A 26,201-nucleotide genomic window follows, 5' to 3' on the forward strand; every position below is an offset into this window, starting at 1 on the left:
AATATCAACTTCGAACAGTGCACGTGGTCGCCCATTCCATGATATCTGCTCATAGTTAATAATGTGAATGTAGTATGAGCTAATCTCATTAATATATTCGAAGAAGTGCTGCGCATTCTGCGTAGATTGACAGAATCAGTTACCCAGTGTTGCTTTAATAATTCATCTTATTCCTTATAATGCCTAACAGAGCATTTTGCTTTGTCATCATACGTGAACTGTCTGACAAATGTGTGTGGAAGCACAAACAAAAATGGAAACTTCACTGAAGCAACTGGTAGGAAATAATTACTGTATATGCAGAGTTACATATTGGCTAATGTAAACTTCAAAATATATACTATATCTTTACGCATCGTAAATGCAAATGATAAGATTAACAGATATCATGCATTGAACCAAATTACAAATTACCGTTCATTGCTGAGACATTGACAAAATAATAAATAATATAAAACAATTTTTTAGACTAAAAATAAACACTTTAATAAGCAGCCGCATTTATTTTCATTTTTAAATTTTGTAACATTTTTCTAGAATCCGTTCATAATAAAGAAAGGCTTGTATAATCTCTTTTTATATTTAAAATTGTCTTGTTTATCATAACTTCCACTGGTGCTTTAGTGATGTTGCATCTTTACTCGCTAGTCTGAGGTTATGCTTCTCATGTTAAATCTCTCTGGTTAAGAGCATATGCAAAATGATTGTAATGAAATGCTGTGGTTTACAGGATCGTTAACCCGAAACCCGAAACCCGTAGCCCAATTCCATACATTTTGAACCAGTTGTTTCATTTTCAGGTCCGTGGGAGAGCATTAGCCTTCATAATAATTTTAGGAATTGGAGGATCCTTTCAAAATGGATTTCATGTTACAGTTACCAGTTCCCCTTCGCCGGTATGATAATCTTTGCTTAAAAAAATGAAATAAAAATGGTTGACCTACGTCTTAAATATTGATCTGACCTATACGTTTGGACCTATACGTTTAATCAAGTTATTTCCCTGCGGTTCTTATTTTGTGTGTTTATTGTTTACAGTACATTAAGAATTTCATCAATGAAAGTTGGTTTATTCGGCATGGAGAGACCATGGCGCCAGAGACCGTAACCTTCATTTGGTCAGCTATAGTGTCGCTTTATGCCGTGGGGGGCCTTTTGGGCTCAATCAGCGTTAGGCACGTTACTGGCAAATTTGGAAGGTGAGAGGCACGTGCATGTTCTCCGTGTTATTTATGTTTTTATCAATAATATTAGGTTACTATCCTAAAATATTAAATAATTGACTTTGGATTACATGTAAAATGCTGTGTGTACATAACATTTTTCATCAATAAAATACATTTTAATTTATTTATCAGAATAATCAACAGAGTTTCTAATAATAATAATAATTATAATAATAATGAACAAAAATCTTACAAATAAATTGATAAATATATAGCTTTGTCATTGAGTTATTTCACAGCGGTATGAGGTTGCATAATCATACAATGGACATCAATGCCAAAATTATTTAACACACTTAATTAAAAAGAGTACAGATTTTCTTTTTCTTGATTATAGAAAGAAAGCCATGATCTGGAATAACATGGTCAGTATTGTAGCTGCAGTAACCATGTTTACAAGCAAGAGTGCAAACTCTTTTGAAATGGTACTGGTTGCACGGTTCTTATTTGGATTTTCTTCAGGTTTGTATATTATTTACATTTAGTTTTATATCTGAATACACACTGAGGGATAACGTTGCATGCTATTTCAAATATGTTACACATTTAGTTCATGCTAAACATAATGGTTTCACAAATGAACTTTTGACACCAATGTTCACTGTTGCAAATCTAATTCTGACTTTTTAACTTCCTTTTCCCTTTGTATGTGTGCGTGTGCATGTGCGTGTGTGTTTGGTTGCATGTGTGTGTGTGTGTGTGTGTGTGTGTTGGGGGCGGGGGCGGGGGGAGGCAGTGGTGGAGTGTGGCTTAATTCAATGAATGGGCAATGCTTATTATAAATTCTAACATAAAAAAATGACAATGAACTTTACAGTGTGTCTCATAATAGCTTTGATTGGATTGCACTTCTTGTCAGATAATTCACTAAATTGCACAAAAGATGAAACAGCTTTAAAAATGATTTCTAATCATTTAATTTGTGTTCTGAATTACTGTTATTATTATTTGTAATCATGAGAGAATGAATGAGCTCTTATTCTTAACCCTTGCCCCCCAGGTTTGGGTGCAAATATCCACAACATATACCTTGGTGAGAGTTCTCCTAAAAAACTGAGAGGAATGGTGACATTGACAGCAGCTACCTTTATCTCCATTGGTAAACTCACTGGTCAACTTGCTGGTCTGAGGTACTGTATAGTTTCAGATGTAATTTGTAATATATTTTTTTTACAAAAAAGAGTTAGAGTAGTGTTCACAATCAAATCGTAATTGAGGTGGATACCTTAGCTTCGTGAATTCGGAAGTAAGCTGTGCTGCTAATGGGAAGACTCCAAGATGGACTTACTATTTTAATTTGTGTCCCAGGGAAATTCTCGGGCATGAGGAGCTGTGGAATATCCTGCTTTGTGCCCCAGCATGTTTCTCTGTGGTTCAGCTGCTTGTGCTGCCGTCCTTTCCTGAGGCCCCAAGATATTTATTAATAGACAAACACAACGAGGCAATGTGCAGGGACGGTAAGGGCTGGTTTTATATTTACAGAGAAGCCTCTAACACAGAATAGATCACTACACATTCTCAAAGCGGTCAAGGAACACCAGTTATGTAGAATTTCTTATTTGCTTGGTTCTCAATATTGTGCTACACCAGATTGATGGCAAAGTGGTGGATTAGTTTCCTGTCACGTGGCACATGTGTATACATGTATGACCTATATCTGTACTACTAGTTACTAGCCTTGTACAAAAGTAAATGTGGTTTCTCATACAGCACGTAACACATTTTTATTTCTTGTTGTGTTTGGCTTGCAGCCCTTCAGACCCTGTGGGGTCAGGGGGACTTTAAGACGGAGATTGAGGAGATGTTGACGGAACAGGCCGCTATAAAGAGGCAGCGCTCCCTGAGTCTCCTGGAGCTCCTGAGGGACAGATCTGTGCGCTGGCAGCTCATCACCATGGTGGCCATCAATATGGGCATCCAGTTCAGTGGCATCTCTGCTGTAATGCCCATGCTTCTGTTATTCTGACTGTGGAAAGGAGGGTGCACATACACACACACATGCACGCGCGCACGCACACACAAACACACACTATCACATACAGTATGTGTTCATGACAGTCACTTAGCAGATGCTGATATCCAGAGCGATATACAGAATTGGTGAACATCGGGGTTAGTCTCAGGAATACGAAAGTTTGATATCACCAAGAAGGCACTGATAAGTATGAAGTTAAATGAGCAAACCAACTATTATTATTGTAAACAAATGTACATGCCACTGCACTACTAGCATATATTTACACAGCTATACCTATAAGAGGATGGGTATAGACAGGCAGGAGAGGTGGGTCTTCAGTCTGCATCAGAACACCATGGTAGGAAGCTCCTTCCACCAGTGAGGTGGGAGGGGGTTGCAGAAGAGACAGGCGACATGACCTGGCTTGAAGTGCAGGTACACAAGGGGGGAGGGGCCAGATTCCCAAAGTTAGCAGACTGTAGGGTCTGATGATTTTTTGAAGATTTACTGGAGTGTGCCTTCATTTTATCTTGTACTATGTTCTATTGGGCATATCCCGAACCAAGGTTCTGAATTTGATACAAGCTGATATAGGTAACCAGTGGTGAGAGATATACTAATCAGAGGGGTACCAATACTTGTGATATGTATTTTTTGAAATAACTGTATATAAAAAATGTGTTATTTTGTTTATTCCATTGAAGTGAAGTGAAGCATATTTACATTAAAAACATACAGAATCCAACATACACATGCACACATCAGTCATACACATATACACGTGTGTAAACACAAACCTTTTTTGAACTCCTTACAGGAGCAGATTGGCTGAGTGAGTTCCTGCTTGTGTTTCTCCAGATAAGTGCCTTCTCCTTCAACATCTTCCAGGAAATGAACATTCCACTAGACAAAATCCGTTATGTGACACTGGGTGTGGGGGCTTCTGAGGTCCTCACCTCCATCGCATGTGTGAGTCCTTTTATGTGTGTGTGTGTGTGTGTGTGTATGTGTGTGTATGTATGGTTTTGTATTTACAGGAGTGTTGTAAGTGATCTACAGTCTTTTTCTGAGAGGCTCTGTCCTCAGTAACACCAGCAATCTGTCTCCATAGGGACTCTTCATTGAGAATGTGGGGAGGAGAACCTTGCTGTGGGGAGGGTTTGGGGCCATGTCTGTAATAATGGCATTAATCACACTCTCACTGATCCTGAAGGTACAAGTCCTTGGCTTTTTCCCAATTAGAGTGCTGTGCTCTGTGCTTGAATCCACCATCAGAGGGAGAATTATCTGTCCATGCAGCGCAGACTTTTGTTTTAAAAGGCTGTTCTTTTTAGGACAGACCTGGTCAGAGTTCTATTTCAGAACTATAATTAAATTCACACAGTTTGCCTCTGAGCTAGTATTTGTTCCTAGTAATTTGCATGCCCTGTAAAGATCATGTGACTTCCTTTGCCTATATACAGAAGATTGTGATAATACAAAACATTAGCAGGGCTGGTGGCTTGCATGATATTGGTAACTGATCTTATTGCATATATAAAGTACCTCATTCAGTTTTTTATTTTGATAATTCATGTGTATCAATACATTTTATATTTTTTAGGAAAGCAGCTATTGGATTCCATATAGCACACTTGGCCTGATATTTCTTTTTGTAATATTCTATGGTGGTGGACCAGGTTTGTATTGCAAGCTACTATATATGTGTATATGTAACTATTTATTCCCTTTTATCAGTAGATCAGTTTATCAGTAGATCATTTACTGCTTTCTTCTATTTCCCCACATTGTTCTTGCCAAAAAAAGAACAACTAAATAAAGTTTTACTTTCAGGTTCCATTGTTATTTGTGTAATTTTGACTTACTTAAGAGAGCTATACATAAGGTGAGTGGTCAGCTATGTTCTTGGTCATGGCGATGCATACTCTAATTGTTTTTTCTCTGTCTCACAGCGGGTGTTCTGCCATCTATAACCCATGAGATATTCATCCAGTCCTCAAGACCTGCTGCTTTCGTATTTGCCGGCATACTGCGCTGGCTAGGGTTCTCTGTGATGGGAATGGCCTTCCCGTTTCTAATTGTGAGTTTTGCGTGCTCATGAAAAAACAGCTGTTGTTTTTTTTTTTTAGTTCTGGCAACTGCATAGGAGATATGAAGTTTCAAATGCATTGTTACATTTAAAACCGAGTCTATTGAAAAGACCCAAGCATTTTTAGAATGCACTGTTATGTAGCCAGTCTCTCATTATGTATTTTTGGATGACGGGTTAATATCCTCCTGTGAATGCCATATTGAGAAACTGTAATTAAAACTCCATTCTTTGTCAGCCCACTATGCTATTCAGTTTTACTCATTTGCATGAAACTCCTGTCATCCACCCTGTGAAACACCACAGAGCTCTAATTAACACAGCGCATTTCTCTAAGAATTAAAACAACACATTTCTCAAAATCTACAAAGTTTTTACCCCCCGGTAGAACAAAGGATAATCACACGCTTTCATAAACCTTTTATGTTGTTCGTCTGGTCGCTATTCACCCCACTATTGTATTGAATACAAAAAAACCTCATATTCTGTTCTGTCTTTTCATTCTCTTGCAGACATTATGGAAGTCCTACACGTTCGTGTTGTTTTCTGGGGTTCCTCTGGTGGCTGGACTGTTTGTCTTTTTCTTAGTACCTGAAACAAAGGGTAAAACGCTCTTGGAAATATCAGAGGAATTCAACAAAATCCAAATATGCAAGCCTTCATTAAGAAAAGACATTGTAGAAACAAGGCTATAAACCATAGTTTAATTAGTTCAGTATTTCTGTGACAGAGGAACAAGCCATCTGTTTGATCGTGTTACCCTGCATGAAGAAGTGGTTGATTTAAAGGGCCTTCTGGCATTAAAGACGTCAGTTAAAAGTCAAGTGTGTTGTAAGTTATGCAGGTTTTCTCAGGACTATTTTTCTTAGCTTATATGCCTGAACTCTCTGTTCATTCTCTTCAGAAATTGGAACACATCTAGTTTCCACTTTGAAATGGCTTCTGGCTAACCTTATGGACATGTCTTCTAACAATATCATATTTAATGACCCATAAACTATCACATTAAACGAACCTCTTGGTTACTGCTCTGTAGTTGTTGTTCATTAAATATTCTCGTGTGAAATTTATTTTGTCAGATATTAATGACTCGTTTACTTGCTTGATTTAAAATATTATCTTGCAATAATATTTCCTTAATAAAAATGCATGACTACCAGTATTGATAATGTAAAATAAATGAAAGATTAAATAAATCTCACTGAGATTAAATTAAAAAAACCATTATCAATTCTTCATTCCTTCATCACTTATGATTTTACTATTCATTCAGTGTAGACTGGATTCTTTGTTTCTTTGATTCTTTCTCCAGAATCACATTATGCTGTTTCAATTTTCTTTTTTCAGGGTGCGTGCTGGTGCTTGTGTGAGAGCGCAAACATGAGTGAGCCCCATTAACTTAGGGAATGTAACTGTACAGTGGGAAGCTCCCAGATGGCTAGAGTTGGGTCTTTGAGAGCTTCCTTATCAGTCCTCACCAGGCACAAGGCAGAAGTGCTTCATCCGCAGTTAACTATGTCCCATGTGCAGTCTATATGCAGGGTAGAAGCAGAATGATTGACGTTATCTTGACTGAATGAGGTGCAGCATCACTCCCACGGCTCTTCATTATCTGATGCTTTAAATTAACCATTAGAGACGAACAATAAATTCATTAGAAGTACTTTGGAAACATGCACAATCTCTTTGGATCAAGCCACTCAAACTGAACCTGCTCAATGAGCAATTATTGGTTTGCTGTTGAAGAGGGTGATGGTGGAATAAACAAATGGACATATGAGTAGATGTTGCATGACTGAGGGTCGATTTGTGAATACGTGTGTGTGGGTTCTGACTGATAGCTCTTCTCTGAGGGATAAGGGCTGGGTGATCTGTTGATGCCTTTGGAAAGAAGAGAAGTTCTCTGCATACACTTGTTTCATCAGAATCCCAGCTCTCAGTCCAGTCGCACTCATCATCCCCTGTCTGGACTCCTGCAACTCCCTCCTTGCTGGCCACCCTACCTCTGCAGCTCATCCAGAATGCTGCTGCTCGTCTGATCAGTAGACTCATCGGCTCACATCAAAGTCAAAACCTTGATGCTAGCCTATCAGACAGCTAGAGCCTACACACCTAACACACTGTATTATGTCACGTCTGGGTGTGTGAAACCTGTCTGGTCTGGCCCCCTAGAATGAGCTTCCCACTGCAGTCAAAGCAGCAGAAACCCTGTCCATCTACAGACAAAGTGAAATATAATTCTGCACGTTATGGTTAATGATGTACAATTGAATACTATGTTGCAAATTGTAATATGTATGTAATATTGTAATATACCCTTTTAAGTTTTATAAAGAAGAAGTGTTTCTTCCAAAGACATGGTTTCATGTTTTTTGTTACACAGGTTACCACCCTGTGTCCCACTCTTACAGGCTATCCAGTCAAATATGATGAAAAACACTAGCTATTCAGTGATAGCATTCATTGGCTGATAGGGATGGTGTGCTTGAATAGTGTATGTGTGTGAACACTTCTATCTTACTCTGTCTTCCTCTTACTCTTACTTACTCCCCAAATTGGGTCTTTTTAATGGCAGTGCAATAAGAGCAGATTATCACCAGATGGCAGTGCTAATCTATATCAGAATATAAGTAGGCCTGTTACAAATGGACCAAGCATAAAATAAACTCAGAAAACCCTTACTTCTTGTAAAATGTCAGTAGATAAGATATCAAATATATGTATCATGTAAAACACTTAATATTTCTTTAGGTGTATTGCTTGCCACAAAGGCTACACCACAGTGACAGAAAGAGTAATTTGGTAAAATTCACAAATAATATGTCTAATTCAGAGAAGCTTTCCAGAAGACGATGCATGCCTTTTCTATAAAACAGAAGTTAGAATAAAAATATGGCACACATAGGCCCTTTTCAAGGCCATTCTGTCCTGAAACTGTTCCAGTACAGGTTGAAAGATATTTTGCATATAGGTGAGCAGCATTTTGACACTGCGTTACAGATCTAGCGGATGTACCTTCTTGTGTACATACTGCAGGAGATGGTGGATGACTCAGAGGTCTTTTGTGACAGAAAGATTTGGCTTGGAGCCAACCGCATGTAAAAAGCAGCAGCTCTGTCCATATATAGAAACACTGTAGTCAAATGTTGTGAGGCAGATTTGTAAATTGCAACCAATGTATTTTTTTTCATGTTTGTAGATTCTGTGAGCATTTATTTATTAATTGCCAGAATAGATATCAATAAAAAAAATAAACACACCATGTTTTACACTTGGAAATAAAATCGACTTGATTTTTTCCATAAAATGTAATGATCATGAATATTGTGTAGTCCACATTACACGTTATAGCTATCTGTGTTATCCAGCAACAACACATAATCCTCTTTCTAATCACTTATCATGTAAAACTCAATTCAATATGAGCATATGCAATCCACATACTGTTACCCATGAGCCAGTGAGTAGTTTTCCACACTACAAGCCAAAAAAATGTACTACAGGAGAAATAGTGCTGATTGCAGGAGAGGTACAAGTCTGACTGGTGACAGCTTTTATCTGCCCGGCACTTGGTGAACAACCAGGGGTCACATTTGCAGCTGTAACCAGAAGAATTCTGGCTGACTTAACCCCAGCAGAATAAAGCCAATGAGTCTGCTAATGAGATAGTCTAGACTCGAACCTGAGCTTAAGGGTTCAGTCTGTGCTCAGAGACAGAACTTTTACAGTCTGAGCCACTCCGGAGGTCAAGCATAATTGCTTAAGCAAATGTGCCCCCAAATGGACTGTAGGGAAAAATACATACCTATAAAAATCTATTTGTGTTTGAAACCTGCTGTAGTTTGTGTTTCCACATATATCACATACCATACCACTGATAGACAAGTGAAATGTACATTTCCACTGCCAATGGGGGATGGGGTCGGAACACAGTCTTAATGACTATTTATTATCACCCGTGTTGTCCTCTGTCAGGTATTATATGACTAGGATTAAATGATATCTTTGATCCTGATTATAAGTTCCCAAACTGGAGTCATTAATGGTGTTTCCACTTGCCAGCAGACTGACTCTACTCCAGGCACAACCTGCCACAGCATTTACTTTGATTACTTTGATTGGATTGAAGGGATCTGGCCTCGACTGATCTTTACTTCCCAGACCCCACAGGTATTCTTAAGTCCTACTTATAAGAGTATTCTGAAAGTGTCACAGTATCCGGTGCTATTATGGGGTCATACGTACCGGTCTAGTTGCGCTGTATTTATAAAGTAAACCATTTACCAGGGAAACATGGCATTCTTTTTTTTTAAAGTCAAACCTTTTAAATAAAAAACAACAATTGACTATTAACAAATTGCGTTTTTTAATAATTATTTTATGTTACTGAAAAATGCGATAAAGAATGCTTTTTTTATTGCAAACCTTTAAGTAAGAATCATTCTTGATTACAGTGTTCAGTAACATAAAAAAAACTATTATCAAATGACTACATGCTTCTGAAAAATATTTTATTATTTATTTTTATGTAAGTCTGCACTATTATGATTTTTCTGGAGACAGAAATCACTGAGATGAACACTTTTCTACACAGCAGTGAAAATGTGCCTTAGGAACCTTTTCCTAATGGATTTTTGGGGTGAAATGTGGGCCACGCTGCTCTTCTTGGGTATTTTTCTTTCCTGTGTGTATGTGTGTGTGTGTATGTGTGTGGGCCATATATTAGTGGTTGATTTTGTTAAAATGATAAAATAAAGAAAACAGTGTTGAGGAAATCTGTGTTTTTCTTGTGTTGTGGGAAGGTGAAGACAGGAAGTACTTTGATTAAGTAGGGGTAAGAATGGGACAGATGGAAAGAGCATTACAGGGGAGATAATTAAAAGCTATGATAATTAGGGGGGTCTTGGATAGGCAACTCAAGCACTAAGCTGAATACAAGGTCATTTCCAGCATTTACTGGTGCTGATAATGTTTGCCTTTTAAGGCTTACAGTTACAATACAGTAGATACTGGGCCTCCATAGTGCCTCAGTCAGTAAAGAGGCTTTCTATGACAACAGGTTGAGCCATATAACTGATACAGCATGACCTGAGCCTGTGGCTATGACTGGGAACAATTTAGCTTTGTCCCTTCATGGACCAATGGTGTTTAAGGCTGCAATGGTTCAGGCTACTGCTGCATTAGTTTCTTCTTCAACGCCCCTACGGGCTAACAGCATCCATCAGACACGGCTCTCCAGCTGGCACTAGCTCTCCTGCAGTACCTGTATTGTGAGTAAGGAGAAAGGTGCAAAAATACAGTGGTACTTCATTCTTAAAAATATTATATTTCTGCGTGCAGTATCATTTTTAATGTAGCACCTCAGCTAAATTTCCTGTACATAAATATTCCCATGTAACCTGTCATGAGTGTACTGAAGCTGTGCATATGCTTCAGTTCAATAATAATAATAATAATAATAATAATAATAATACACAAATCTTACAGTCTTCATTTCTACTTTTGCAGCTACACAAGTTAAAAGGATTGTGCCAGCCAGCAGAATAGTTTTTTGATATTTGTTAGCTAGGCAGGAAGGCGAAAGTCATCCAGTAGCATTCAACAATGCATTTTCTCTGTGAAAACACTTTTTTGTGCCTCCTTTTTTTAAAAAATAGTTATCTTCATGTGACTGAATTCACTTAATTGCAGAAAGGGGGTATCATTCACAAAAAGGAGCTTCCCCTTGCTGTGCAGACTCCTCTGAGGTTCAAAAGAGATTGAAGAGGGTAGGACGTGTAGCTCTTTCTGACACAAACCTTTCTGGGTGAGCTTAGCCAGTGTGGATTTTAAAGGGTTCTTCTAAAAGAGAGGCAAAATAATGGGCCTTTAAGAGCTTTCACCAAACCAAAAACAAGAGAGGTGAATATCTATTTGGGAAATGACCTCTGTATCATCCTAGAGGATATTGCCTGACCAATATATTATGAAATAACACACATACATATATTTAAATAAATGCTTACCAAGAACACTTGCAGTATTAAAAAAGGAATCTCCCATTTTCTACCCTGAAGGAAATAGGTCATGCTCACGCAAATCAAATTTACATAAATGTGCCATACGAATCATATAGTTGCCTAATCTTATTCAGTTTAAAAGCTCCATAGCCAATGCATGCACCAACCTGGGTTTTCATTTATATGTATATAAGATGTATATTATAGGCCATGTTAGTCTGTGAAGATATTTTGGGCATATTTCATTTTATCATGAGCATGGGAGACAGCATATTTAACCACACTGGGAACAATGCAGCGTGGACAAGAACAAACAACAGCCTGATTCATTGGAATCATAATGAGAGTCAGGCAGACTGAAAATAAGAAAAACATGTTCAGGAATGAGCGCATCAAAGAAGTCCTCTAGCACATTTAGCGCTGAGAGCTAAAGTGGTCTATCCATCATGAGCTCCTCAGGAGCAGGGAAAGAATGAAGGAGTTTCAGTGCCCTTGTGGCCCAAAGCAGTGGGTTTCAAACTGCCATCCCCTATTAAATAATAAACTGAATAATTATCAATGGTCTATAGTGCGATTTCCAGTGGTGTCACTAATATGGACAAAATCGCAGGTTACTCCTATAAGTACTGTTCGGTTGTTCTACATGTACAAAGCACAGCATTTCATAAACTGATAGTGTTATGGCTAGAAGCTGTCTGCTACAATTGCCATTCTCTTTGAGGTGATTTGAATTACAAAAAGGATTGAAACCTTTTCTGTCCAAGATGTGTTTTACATATGTAGCGTGAGAGCGAGGCTACCAGTCAAGTATTTATGATTCAAAAGGTTGTGTTTGGCAGAAAAGACTCACAATGCTTACAAAATATTTACAAGAGGGAGAGGGATAAACAGTCAATATTTCCTCTCGGCTCATAAATCCTAAATCTGTATGGCTCATAAAGGAGCGGATGAAATAATGAAATAATTCAGGCAAGGAGAATTCCTTCATACCGTCGCTGTTCTCTTTTTTTTTGTACCTTTAATCTCCATGGTTACCGTGGGCGACGGGGCGCCGCGAGCGAGAGGTCTGGGGGCAGGTAGCCTCGCGACGCGGTGCAGGTGGCGCACAGATGGGACCCCCTGGAGACCCGGGCTCGATAATGTCATTAGTTACTGCAGGGCGGCTGGGTACATGACATCCATGAGAACCAGATGGGCCTCTTGGCAAGGGAGTTTCAAAAATACCCAGCGTGACAGTACTTAATGCCTCAGAGCTTTTTTGATCTATGGATTATGAACTGTAAATAGGTCCAATTAAAATATGAATGCTCCAGATAATATGCATGTATGAATTAAACGGTGGTAATTTCTTCACAATTACACAAAAATAATGACACCTGGAAAATGGTACTCTATGCACAGAGGATGTTTTATCCTGTTGGACACAGTTGTTTCAGGCTGAGTTCTGGCAGCCTAGCAAGAAGAATAGGTGGAAAATTAAAGGATGTTAAATTTCACACTGACACTGAGAAGTATTGTTTTAACACAGACTTCTTAATGATGAGAATAGCCTACCAGGACTCTGGAAGCAGAGAACATTGAGGTGTTTGGGACCAGGCCTTACACTGTGTGGGATGAACTCTAAACTGCGGGCAAAATAAAAAGCCTGGAACAAAGAATTATTGTGTCTGTGTTTAGACTCCAGGTATTTTTATTTATTTATTTATTTTTGATAAAACCCATTGCATTTGTTTACAATCAATCTGGCTTTTAACTAAATGTTACACTTTGCATGGAAAAATCTTAAGATGGATTTTCTCTGTGCAATCTTGTTGAAAAATGTATGTTAAATGTTTAAAAGTATATTAATATATTTTAGCCAATCCTCTCCAGACACCACCCCCCCCCCACCGCTCACTCAATACCCCTACCCTCTTTCTGTCGTCTCTCCTCTTAAAGATGCTGATCTTTCTCAACTCCTACTATCCTACCATCCTACTACCTGCTCCCAGACACTTCTACATCTTTTTTTGACATCTTCCAATTCATCTCTTCTCTGATTAGCTCAACCCTGTCCACTCCCAGTACTCAAGAAACCCACCCTTGACCCCACTGTCATCCAGAACTACAGTCCTGTTTCTCTTCTTCTGTTTCTCTCCAAAACACTTGAATGCATGGTGTTTAACCAATTATCTCCTTTTCTCTCTCAGAACAACCTTCTCACCAGACTGACTTCAGGGCTGATCACTCACAGAGGCTGCCCTTCTTGCAATCAGTGAGCTCCATGCTGCAAGGCAGCTTCTCTCTCCTCTGTTCTAATCTTAGTTGATCCGTCTGCAGCTTTTAACATGGCTGACCACAAACTCCTGCAGTCTTCCATGACTACCTTAAGAATTTGTGGCACATCTCTCAATGAGATTGCTTCCAACACTGACTGTCACTCCTTCCAGATTTCATGGGAGGAACCCAGTTTGAAGATTCAGTTGTCTGCCATAGGTCAGTCTTTGGCCTTCTCCACTTCTCTCTCAATGCCAAGTCTCTTGGGTCTTTCATCTCCTCTTATTGTCTGCCTTAATTACTCCTACACAGATGACACACAATTTTTTCCCTCCCTCCAATACACTGGTCTCAGCATGCATCTCAGTTTGCTTACAAGACATCTCAAGCTAGATGGAAGGAACACTGGAGCTGTACACTGTTTAAATGAACAGGGTAGAACTGATGCTTCGACGTCTCCGTCTTCCTTATATGTGAAGAAGACAGAGCAAGAGCAGAAGGTAGAGCTGGGCTTTGGTAGAAAGTATAGGTGGGAGGTATCTTTGCAGATTGAGATAAACCCAAAGAGGGGCTTACAGTCACACATAATTAACATGATAACTTCAGAGAAGTGGCACACGCAGACCTTTTCCATTAGTGAAGAAATTAGGAATTAGGAAATCCCCATCCCTTACCATCCGTATGTCTGAGGATTATGTACGGTTTAAGACAAAGACATCAGATGTTCCTGGCCTATGGATCACAAACTGCTCAAAGAAAGTTCTTGGTAGCTCTTGCTCAATATCAATAGCAAGGTGAAAGCATTGAATTTAGAAAAGAAAAATGTGGAGCAAGTCAGTAAATCAAATCTCAACCTGTCAGTGTTTTTCTTTCTTCTTTTTGTTATTACATCCATAAATCCTTCTCCCTGTAAATGCTAAAGGTCAGATATGAGTTAATAAATGGTTTTTGTCCAGTGTGGGCAGGGGGCTGGTCCGGTGCTAATCCTCTCGGCAGTAATTGAACACACATGACACCGGGCAGACTGCGAGTCAGCATGTCCTGTGCTCACGCGTTTCTCATTCACATACCTCGAGCCCTCAGCCGATAACATACCAGCATTCCTCATTTGTAAATAATTGAATCAGGCTATTTTAGTCCATCTGCACTGAGCTGTAATTTGGTGCAGTGCTCTGAAGGACTGGTAATTATGGCTTTCAGGCATCTTCCAGAATTTCTGTAAAGGCTCCACTTTCGCCCTCATACAGAACAACTTAGAACGACTTGGTGCTATCAATACAAAACTGTACATTTTCAAATAGACATCCTTTCTCACAAAACTTATATTTTGCATATGTTTCTTATACATCTGAGCATACTACTGCTTGTGAAATAAATATATATCAAGGTAGCACCAAGACTGAGCCAGAAAAACCATGACTAATATGCATTTGTTGAATAGCTCTACTTACATAAACACTATTTCTTTTGTCTGTTGTCATGACAATCCTGTTTCTCATTAACTATTCTATAATTTAAAATACACCACCATCACGGATGGCAACGATGAACATAACTTGGCACACCAATCCAACCTGAACAGCAGTTACAGGACATTGAACTAAAAGCACTTTTATCATGTGTTTCTATGAGTTAAATGATTTACTGCCACTGTGAATATCATGGAGTAATTAAAAATTAAAATAATTAAATAAATCAGAAAAAAAACAGGAACATCAAACAATTTGTTGGAAATCATAACACACCTCCACACAACACCACTGGCAGATAATATGCAAGGTGAAGGCATTTTCAACTATCATCAAGAGGAGGTTATTCTATGTACAGCATAACAATTATGTATCCTGACTTAATTTTACCTGTACTTAGCTTCTTAACATTATATTCATTTGCAGGCTATCATAATGATTCACAGAGCATAAGACATTCAGAACATTAACAACAGACAAGGAGAGAATATATAAAATAAACTGTTCTGTTTTAAACCCTGTGCACAAGATGAGGCTGTTACTGTAGGATTACATTATAGTGATGTGGTCAGGACCTGGATTTTAAAAAGTACATTCATGTTACTGTTCAACAGCCTCATGTGGATTAATATTGGTTGATCATTGAATCACTTGGAAGGTGCAAGCTTTTTTAAAATTTATCTTATCTTAACTGCACTGGTGTAGAGGCAAGCCCATGCCTTTGGAACTTTTAGCAAGAATGCTCATCGCCAAGGACCTGTTGCTGGATCAACCAATTCGGTCTTTCTTGAGGAAAAACCTGAGGAATATAAGCGTGCATTGTGTGGAAACCATGGAGAAGTTTATCGAGGAGCGTAACTCCAGGCATAGTCCTTCTTCATGCAGGTCATCCATGCATTCCATCTTATTGTCTTGTATTTTACACAACACATTCACTTGAAAAAAGCATGAGTTTGCGTTATAGAATACTATGCTGTGAAATAGGTTTTTTATGGTTTTGCAGTATTTTTCAATGGAAGTCAGCTGTTAACTCAGATAATAACATTGCATTGCCTAATTTAATACCGTTTTAATTCAATGTATTATACTTATGACTTGCTGTAATGTTTTATACATACACAGTTTCATGGTTTTGCCTCATCTGATAAAATAGCTCTCACCACAGCTGCTGTCAGCGAGACATAAGGTTTTCCATTGATTTGTATTAGCTGTCCTGTAGTGCTGCATAGCCTGCAGACTGCAAAATTGTTACTGGCTTGCAGTTGAGTTTGCAGGCTTCAAGTGGTCCTTGCATGGGGTGTGGGAGGCACATCTGTTCTGGGAAAGCACAACTGATCATTCTAAATTAGGGACAAAAATGTACCTTTAAAAACATATATGTTACAGACTTGGCTGCACTTCATTTAAAAAATACAATCTCCAGTTTCTTTTCTGTACCAAACAGGTCCTGTGAATTAGAGCCTATTTGAATAAGCAATTTAATCACACACATTAGTGTCTGAAGGAAAAAACATAACGAAAATCCAACAAAATAAAAACTTGACTTGGGGCTACAAAATGCCTTGGAAACAGATGAGTTTCAAATGAATTTCATCTGCTAACACCCCCAAGAGAAGAACTGTGTGCTAGATCAATACCAGAGCTACTAAATCAAGACTGAAAGTTTTTTCTGTATTCATTTCTTTGGAGACAGTGATGCAGGGACAAAGCTCCTCCTCAACAGCATTACGTTTTCAGAGGCACTGTCCTCCAGAATTTTACAAAGAGGGATTCCCCGAACCCCACAACCATCAGACGTGCACCCCAATAAAGATAACATTTGCGTGCCATAACAGCAAAGTAAGTATGAAATTAACAGTTTAATTTCATAGTCGTTCCTAATTTATTAGGTCACAGGAAAGTATCCGTGCGCATTGGAATGCGTACATTCCAAACTCACCAATTATCTCAACATGTTAATTATTTACACCATAGACACCGTTTGATAGATTTCACTTATGTAGCACAAGTGATTTCTAATGCTTAAAATAAAAAGAGCTCCAACCGCTCAGCTGTTACTGAGAGCAAAGTGGCATTTCCCAAATGGCTCCATTTGAGTATTCATGGCGCAATCAAGCATCCCCTGGGGGAAATAACCCACGCTGCGATCAGCGGGTCGTGCATACGCCAAGCAGCCAATCACCTGCCCTCTGCTGGTCAACAGTCTGGCATCTTGCAAATGAACTGTACAGCTGCAAATGGCCAGCTATTATCTCTGTAATTGCTATTAAAATGGTGTGTCATAGCTCAGGTGTTACCCTCTAAGCTCCAATTATTTTTGTGATTTCATGAACTGAGCAACTGAGAATGTGAACCTAGAAAAAAAAAACAGAAAAATCCCAATATCTAGCAAGGCAATCCCACAAATGAAGCAATCATGTTGAAATGTTCATTGAAATACTCTTTAATTACAACGCAAGACAAGATCAGCAAATAAACGGGCATGCGTTCCTATTTCTACATTTTATAATACATGAATGGTTCTATCGATACAAAATATAAAAATATGTGGGACCTCATTTACATAATATTTACACCATTACATCCTTAACTTAGTGAACTTATTTATATACATTTTAAAGAACCGAATTAAATGGTTAAGTACTAAAACCCACATCGCAAAAAGAGCAGAACCATACTGAACTTTACTGAGCTTGAGAGGGTAACAAATATTGTGATTGTACAACGGCACTGATTAGGATGTTGGCAGTTAGGTGGAGTGCAAGACATGAGCTAATGGACATATACTCAGGTTAAAACTAAAACAGTTAATGGGGAAAAAAACATGCAACATTTTGCGCTGTCAATGGGTTACCTTATTGTATATTGCTCACGGGTAAAACCTTACGTTACTAAAAGCAATTCCAAGTTGTGGCTTTAACTGCAGAGTACAAACTAAGGATGGCCAACACTAGCCCTGGAGTGCCAGGGTCTGCTGGTTTTTATTTTTACCTGAAAATCAGCAACTAATTCTGACCCAAGAAAGCAGATGAGGTGTGCTATGTAATTTACCAACTGCTTTGACTGATCCATTAAGTGCTGAGTAACAATGAAAGAAAAACGGCATACCCTGCAGCTCCCCAAGTCCAGGGGTGGCCTCTCCTGGTGGAAATGTTCACAGGCTCTCCTAATAAGGGAGTGGGCACATTCTCCATGGCCATTTGCTAAGAGATGATGCAGTTCTTGCTTTTCCTGCGCTTGCGGGTGTGCAGCTGGCCCCCGAGCCCCGCGGAGCTGTACTTGTGCAGGAGCTCCTCGCTGGTCAGGTAGCGCAGCTGCACGGGCCGGGGGATGGGCTCCCCCAGGAAGTAGCCCTCGTCGTCCGACTCGGAGGAGGAGGAGCAGGTGGAGCAGCGCTCGTCCTCGTAGTCGTCCCAGGCGTACGGGCCCGGGCGGTGGCTCATGGGGTTTTGGAGGGTGAGGTCGGAGGTGGTCCGCGGGCACGGGCGGTAGGGGTCCTGCCTGAACCTGCCGCCCCCGAACGGGTCCCTGGCGCCCCGGGGCGGGGGGAACTGGTCGTAGTCCTCGCGGGCGTGCAGGTGGGGGCGGTCCTGCGCGTGGGGGCGGCGCTCGGCGGCCAGGTGCAGCGCGTTCTCCGAGCGGGAGCGGCGGGACCGGCGGGAGCGGTGGTGGTGGTGCCTCCGGCGGGGCTCCTCCAGGCCCCCGGCCCGTCGGCGAGTCCTCTCGCTCATGGGGGCCAGCCGGGCGTTACCGCCGCCGCCCGCCAGGCTGAGGCGGTCCTCCTCCTGGTAGGCGAAGCCCTGCTGCCGGTGCGCCATGGCGGGGGACTCGCGGTACTGCAGTGGGTACTTGAGAGGCACTGCCCGCTCCAGGTCCCCGTACGGCTGCACCGAGTTCAGGCTCCGCAGGGACTCCGTGCTGCGGAACTGGACCGAGGAGTTCAGGGTCCCCATGTTGCTCTTCTCCGAAACGTTCATTCCGGAGTCCTTGCTCAAATCCGGCATGGAAAACCGGGACAAGTGCTCCTGCCGTTTCGTGCCACCGTCCGCCGACGTTCCTACAACACAGAGATCATTAGCTTTACTGGCAACCAATATTAGCAGAAATTAGCACTGCCATCTGTGAAAACTGCCATAAAATTACCTTTTAAATTGCCATCTTACCGTGTGTTCAACTATAGATGCTGCTGTACATATAGCAACTTGGTAAACTAAATTAAAAATCAACCAGAGCAGTTAGCAGAACTGAAATACATATTCATTAAGAACATTCTGTCTTCACAGCTATGACTGTCAAGATAAAATTTTGCTGCACTGCAGGCAGAATCTCAAATCTAATTTTCTGGTAAAAAATGTTCTTTTGTCCAAAGCACATGGTATCTCTGATAAAACAAGCTTTTTCCTTTGTGACAATCGGACACGGAATAAGGAAAAACAGATCACACTTGACTTTGTGTCACCGCTCCCAACATAACACAATATTTTTTCTAATTATTTTGTTTATCCACAATAAAATTCTGTATTACAGTGGATAACTGAATGGATGCCACCAAAAAGGAACTCACTAGATCTGCTTCATGCAAAAAGTAAAAAGCAGGCATTTACAAGCATGCGGGTCATGGGGCGGGGGATGGTGAACGCACCTGTTGCGTTGGACAGGGCCAGAGACTCCATGGAGCCGCGGGGCGTCTGCTCCAGGGGGGTGAGCTGCTCGGTGAAGCTAAGTGCGCTGATGGGGTTCCTGGAGCGGCCGCGCTGGGGGGCCACGTCCCGGCTGTCCCTCTGGAACACGTGCAGGCTGACCGAGCGCTTGTCGGCGAAGCCGTTGTGGGCCACCTCGTTGAAGCTCCCCTGCGTCTGCAGCTTGGGGGGGAAGTAGTCGTCCTGGCCCTGGTGGAACCAGTTCTCGTTTAAGGAGTGTCCCTTCAGGGCGGCCATGGTAGGCCTCTTCCCGCCGCCGGGCTCTTTGGCCCTGGGGTCCGGCGGGATGGCGGGGCCCTGCGTGGGGCTGTAGGCCGTCCTCACGTTGCACTGGCTGAGGAGCTGCAGGGGGCTGGGCGCGGCCTCGGCCCGGCCCTCGTACCCGTACAGCTCGCCCTGGCTCTTCCAGGCCTGGGGCTCGCGGGTCAGGCTCGGGGCCTGGCTGGACAGGCTCAGCAGGTCCATCTGGAGGGACAGCGGGTCGACGTCGGCCGAGAAGCGGCCCGGCGCGGCCAGCAGCGGCACCGACTGGCACGCCTCGGCCTTGCCGCCGTTCTTGCCGATCTTGGCGCTGCGGCGGGACTCGCGGGAGCGGGCGCTCTGGAAGGCCGAGTCGGAGGAGTCGGAGCCGTTGGGGTCCTCGCCCACGCTGCAGGAGCGCGAGCAGAAGATCTGACCCTGCTTGGGCAGGAAGGGACGTCCCAGCAGAGACTTCTTGCAGCGAGCGCAGCAGAAGCAGGACTCTGTAGCATGCCAGTGCTGCCCGTCATAGGTCATCTGACCCTGGTCTATACCTGCAACAGCGCCAAACATGAAGGCAAGTGAGCAAAACGGATCATTACAACAAACACAGTGCAGAACCAAACCGCACACCTAACTGAATACTGAACACATGGCATATGTTGATATGATTCTGATATGATTTGGAATTAAAAGCAAAGAAGAACGTGAGAGGATTTGATTTCCTTTAAGAATATTCATTAAAATACTGATTAAATTTTGCAGCTTCCTCATTTTATTCTTAATGGGATTTATAGATTTTTGAACAAAAATTACCTGAGAAAAAATACAGGACATTATCTCTGATTATACCTAGTTCCTGTGAGTTTAAGGTATACTTACTGATCTGGGAATACATTGCATTCTAACTGTTCTGCAGTCTCAGGGAAAATAGCCCTCCTTAATGGCTCCCATCTGGATCCAACATGTTTTCTTACAGTTTCAATTTATAATGACCTTACTGAAATACTTTGTGTCCCGTGTAACAAATAATTACGGCCTAAATATTTCTTTGCTGATCTGCCAAAACACAGCCGTATAACTCTCACTGGAGGCCATTCCACTATGCCTACAAAAGACTGTTAGTTGCGTGGCAGCTAGAATTTTTTCCCCCCCAAAAAATGTGTTAAATTAGCAAGCCGTATAGGTACACTTCCCCTTCAGGACCAAAACTCTGTAAGCATCTGTAGTATAATTTGATACCCATGCTTAGCGCCTTACTCAGCTTTAAGCCCTGCGAGCTTCTCTCATCGCTGTAATTGCTGTTGAAAACCCACTGCGTAACACAGGTTTGTCCTACTTTGGAAGCGTGCTCTGGCGCACAGCGTCGAGGGCGTTAAGGGGCGGGCTGTTGATGAATGGGGCCGTACCGATGTGCTCCCCGCACGAGTCGCAGTACTCGGCGTACAGGGACTCGAAGCAGCCGCAGCAGTAGGGCCGGCCCTCCTTCATGATGTAGCGCTGGCCCCCCAGCACCGTCTCGCACTCGAAGCAGCAGAAGTGCTTCATGTGCCAGTGCCGCCCCTCCGCCTCCGTGCACTCGTCGGCGAAGATGATCTACGGGAAACAGAGGACCCGTCGTTAATCACCGGGCGGGCCTCTGAGGCCGAGCGCGGACGGAGCGCTCGCCGCGTGACAGGGGGGACGACGGGGCTGTGCTTCAAGGTCCGACGGCGGCAGGGCCCCAGCTCCCCCAGCACTGCGGCGCGTATCTGGAGTTAGACGTCACGATAAAACCTGGGGAATTTATGCATGCCTGAGGTAAATCACCGCAGTCTGTGTACGGTTCATTGTGCGCTATGAAGACTGTTCTGCCTCTTTATCTGTCTTCACCCATTCATTTTTACCCCTGAGCTTATCTAAGCCATTAATATGGAACACAAATCACGGAAAAACAGCACAGCGGAGATCTGTCAAAGGCGGAATTTCAGCGAGTTCCTGTGGAAAACAATCAAACAAAGAGGCGGGGTTGAAGTGTGCACCGCACACAGACTGTGTGACTGGGCTCGGCGTTCCAGAGCCCTCCCCAGCCCACAGCTCCGCTCGCCGATGCTAGGCTCTGAGCGATGCATAGCTAGCGCTGTTGCCATGGGGAACGGCGAGTAGGGAGGTGGACTGGGCTATGCCGTGGGTCACGGGGCGAAGCGCGACCCTGTTAGCACTGGCGGTGGAAGCTGTGCGGACGATGATTGGCCGTCCCCGCGCCCCGCTGTGTCCTGCTACGCCTCCCTGCGCCCCCCCCCACACCCCGCTGCGCCTCCCCGTGCCCCCCCGCGCCTCCCCGCTCACCTCATCGCAGGCGGAGCAGCGAGGTTTGAGGCGCTCGGCGTGGTGGCGGCCGCAGTAGATCTTCCCGTCCTGGTAGAAGTAGATGAGGTCCACCAGCAGCTCGTCACACATGCTGCACACGAAGCAGTGGGGGTGCCAGCAGACCCCGTGACCCGCCCGCGACGCAAACACGGCGATGTCTCCCCCGTTTATCTGACCACCACACTGGAAGAGACACACACACAGCTCCATCAAATTTCCCACAATTGCATCACAGTTGCATTATTTTCTATTTATTTAAGAAGGAGGTGAGCTGGTCTTGTATTTTCTTTTTGTAATGTCATTAGTCTTATTGGTACTGGATATCTTTTGTCATCCTAACAATATACAGATACACAGATAGATAGACAAAGCGAGAGAAAGAGACACAAGAGTTCAAATAAATGGAACACGCTGCTTTTGCCAACATGATAAATCAATGTTTGCTGTCTGAGGGGTCAGTCTATGCTATCTGCTTCTTCTCACTGCTGGTATTCTCTGGGTAAGGACGCCTGCCATCCAAATAAGACATAAATTACCAAGGACAGATACTGCAAGGCTGAATTCTCTGTTGAGTCTGTCAGTATGCATCAATGTGTCTGACATTACCCACCAAGGAACATTTCACAGCATTCAGCTGTTCCCAGCACCTTCTCTCTATTCAAGGATGTCAGCATTATTTGATGAAGCTGTTGTTGCTGCCATGGTTACAAAATATGTATAACATGCAACGTCTTCGCTCAAAAGATGCCTAGAAACCCCTAAGGCAATGCAGCCACCTCAAAATAGACTGAAGTACATTATATGGTACATATCCCCAGAGAAGCAAGCGCACTGGATTCACAAGTTCATCTTAAGGACTACAATGAATACTGAATAAGAATTTTAAAAAGAAACCAAGATGGAAAAATGCAAATACAGTGACATCTCTCCTGGCATAATAACAGAAGGGACTGACCCCATGCCAGAGAAAACTAATCCAGCTAATCAGCTTTGTCATTCGCTCATCTTTTGGATACATGATCTTATCACCTGGGCGCCAATCAGGTGTATGTACTGACATGCCGGAAGAAAAATGGAAACCTTTAGAGGAAACTAAGAGAAAGATGAATAGATCTGGAAGAACCAGCCATTTGTCATTTTCTTGCGGAACCTGACTGCAGAACCTGGGGACTCGGAACGGATCTCTAGATAAATGAGAGCGCCTCCGATTTCCAGGCTGCACTTTAAAGCACAAAGCAGGAGCACGTGACCCATTTGTGCTGAGGCTCTGTGGCTTTTCGGCAGGGACAGGGACAGGCCCTCCCAGCGCGGTGTGCCTGCCTCCGCTACCCCGCGCGGGTGCGTCCCCGGGGGCTCACCTGCTCACAGATCGCCCCGGTCATTGTCACAGGAAACGGTCTCACGTTCCCCCGACCCAGATTCTCTCTCTTTCGCTGGTTGCTGAAAAGCTTCAGCTCCCTCTTCTCTTCGTCATCGAGAGAGTTGCAGTACCGGACCTGTGGACAGGGGGACATGCAGAAAACTATGGGCCACTCTGTCATCAGCATTAGCATCTTCATCTGTATCATGTTACAGAACAGCACTGGTAACACGAAAAAATGATCGATTCACATGCCTCATCATTTAGCCATGAGGCACCACTCACAAAACAAACACAGCGTTTCTCAATTCTTGTTATAAAGGCAGATTCATAATAGCCAAATATACTACCTTATCAAACTTTGATAAGGAGTAAATAAACATTGATGGATTTCTGGAACCTAAATGCTATCCAACTGACAGAGTAAAATTGAGTGAGTGATATTTCACAAAATAGTAATGCGAGTTCCAAATATGTAGCCTATTTTACAAAACACCTGGCACCAGAATGGGTTCAGGCACAAAGACACCCACGAGCCCATGTACCCACAAGCCATGTCCTGCCCCCATACGATGCTACTAGCGGCATGACCCATCCCTTGCTTCCTCAGAGCGAGGGCGTGCGCTTCAGGTGTTCCAGGGTTCAAGCAGAGCCTGTCTGGCAGTCTCGGGAGCAGGCGAACACTCACCTCGTTGTCGTGCGGGGGCAACTGATGAAGCAGCTGCTTAATCCGGTGCTTTTCTCCAGGGCTGTTCACATACGGCACTTTGTCCTCCGGGAGAGAGCTATAGTACTGGTGAACCTGAGGAAGGGGGGGGATAGGGAACAGAGCTGGTTTTAGCAACAAAAAACCACGCACTGCAGCTACGGGTCTCCACTTTCTGGCCATTAGGCCAACACTTAGGCCAGACAAATAAACCCAGGAGCAGAGCTTTTCACAGGCGCCCGTGTGTGTGGACAGAATGCAATGAGTGTGATCATTGTTCTGCCCCTCTCCCCCCTCCACACAGATACCACCATTACACCACTTTGATTTATGGATTGCCAATGTGGAGTTAATTGAATCTGGTCTCGGTCTCACTCTGTGCATGCTGACAAAGAGAATGCTTTGTATGCCACAATCCTGCTCGTGCAAGGAATTTTTACAATACGCTTCAAATTAAATGGAAAAACAATGCACTGGGTGTCTAAGATATGGCCTTTAATTGCCTATCATGCAGTACAGTGTGATCACCCAGTTTTTGGCATCACTGGACATAGAGTGCAGTTGTGTGATCTCTTGTCGCACCAATGATCTCATAGCCATTATTTGATTCATTATCAAAAATATGCCATGTAATTAGGACAAAGCCCATGCAATCCCTCCGATTTCTGACCACATTAGTCATGGCTGAAATGCTGTGCCAGCATTTGACCTGTGTGGACCAGACCAGTTGGGATTTTTTAGCTGCTTCTCACAATACGCAGAATAAAAGACAACAGAAAAAATCAATAATTATCTGACATCTGTATGTTTCTTGTCAGACACATAACAATGGCAGTATCTATGCTGACAATAACAACATAGAGAAAAATGGCAAGAACATCAAACAGAACCTCCTCATAGGCCATCATCTAGTATGGCATAAATGAATATAAAGAACTGTCTGTGGATATTTTTGAGTAGCCTCAAAACGCTAACACAGAAAAGGATGTATGACATACTGCACCAGCAAAAAAAATCAAGCTTCACTTTTATATTTTTACATGAAGAATTCAATCCAACCGAAACAATGAAGTGACAGACAGGCTGTACTGATGCTATCCTAAAGTAACACACAAAAAAGCCCAAGATAATACCAGCCAGCCTGCAGTATTCACATCATCTGCCTTAGTCCTGTATCCACATCACAGCTCTAACAGCCAGACATGCAGAAGAAAAACATTCCAGAAGATTAAAGACTAGCCTCTGAGTCTCATGGATGAAGTTTATATTACCCACACAGAGAGCATATCTGCTTAAAAATAATAAAAAACATTTTCTCATATAAAAAATATATACATGCTGTCCCTGATTCAGTAATATAAAGACAGAAGAAAAAGAAAAAAAACTTTCATATCCATTGAATAGTGACCTTATAAAAGCCTCTACCCCTTTTGAATTCTGCCCCCAGAATATACCCCATGAGAGTGGAATTCTGCCCGCACAATGTCCGAGCTTATATGTGGCCTGAGCTGGTTAAGGGTCCGCAGCTGTGACATGGCAGAGTCCACTATCAGCCCATGAACATTTAACAAAACCACTTGTAGTGAGCACAACCCCTTTTACACTGGAAAGACCCAAGTACAGGTCCCACATCCCCCTCCCACTCTCCCAACTGCATATACAATCACAACAGATAGGACCCAGCCTCCATTAGGAGAGCTATCAAATTTGCAGAAGAAACAGACATTTAGAAGGCAAAAAATTAGATGCTTACATTTACATTTAGTAGACACTCTTACACAGAGCGACCTACACCACTTATTTTTACATACCACCCATTTATACAGCTTAAAATGTTTACTGAATCAATT

General features: G+C 42.4%; 2 protein-coding genes across 10 annotated transcripts in view; one reads left to right on the forward strand and one right to left on the reverse strand.

Annotated features, from left to right (window-relative positions):
- The first annotated feature begins 9 nt into the window (after positions 1-9).
- Positions 10-6,297, forward strand: slc2a9l1 (solute carrier family 2 member 9, like 1). 2 transcript variants are annotated; one of them, XM_064306431.1, is made up of 12 exons: positions 10-277; positions 801-896; positions 1,039-1,199; positions 1,564-1,688; positions 2,227-2,356; positions 2,535-2,683; positions 2,978-3,165; positions 4,042-4,152; positions 4,295-4,396; positions 4,787-4,862; positions 5,136-5,263; positions 5,785-6,297. In XM_064306431.1, the coding sequence occupies exons 1-12, from the start codon at positions 230-232 to the stop codon at positions 5,965-5,967; spliced, it is 1,497 nt and encodes a 498-aa protein (XP_064162501.1). In that variant the 5' UTR covers positions 10-229; the 3' UTR covers positions 5,968-6,297. The 2 variants fall into 2 exon arrangements, with proteins under 2 accessions (XP_064162501.1, XP_064162502.1); XM_064306432.1 differs by lacking the exon at positions 1,564-1,688 and having other exon boundaries at positions 11-277.
- Positions 6,298-17,423: 11,126 nt separating this feature from the next.
- The window catches only part of prickle2b (prickle homolog 2b), a 70,646-nt gene continuing 61,868 nt past the window's right edge, over positions 17,424-26,201 (reverse strand). For all 8 annotated transcript variants that reach the window (XM_064304933.1, XM_064304939.1, XM_064304932.1 and 5 more), the window contains 6 exons: positions 24,334-24,447; positions 23,644-23,781; positions 22,265-22,468; positions 21,346-21,532; positions 19,639-20,490; positions 17,424-19,053 (listed from right to left, as the gene is read on the reverse strand). In XM_064304933.1, coding sequence (XP_064161003.1) covers positions 18,200-19,053; positions 19,639-20,490; positions 21,346-21,532; positions 22,265-22,468; positions 23,644-23,781; positions 24,334-24,447 — 2,349 coding nt within the window. In that variant the 3' untranslated portion in view covers positions 17,424-18,199. The remainder of the gene's footprint in view (positions 19,054-19,638; positions 20,491-21,345; positions 21,533-22,264; positions 22,469-23,643; positions 23,782-24,333; positions 24,448-26,201) is intronic.

This window comes from Anguilla rostrata, chromosome 13 (assembly GCF_018555375.3).
Source record: "Anguilla rostrata isolate EN2019 chromosome 13, ASM1855537v3, whole genome shotgun sequence".
Taxonomy (NCBI): Eukaryota; Metazoa; Chordata; class Actinopteri; order Anguilliformes; family Anguillidae; genus Anguilla; species Anguilla rostrata.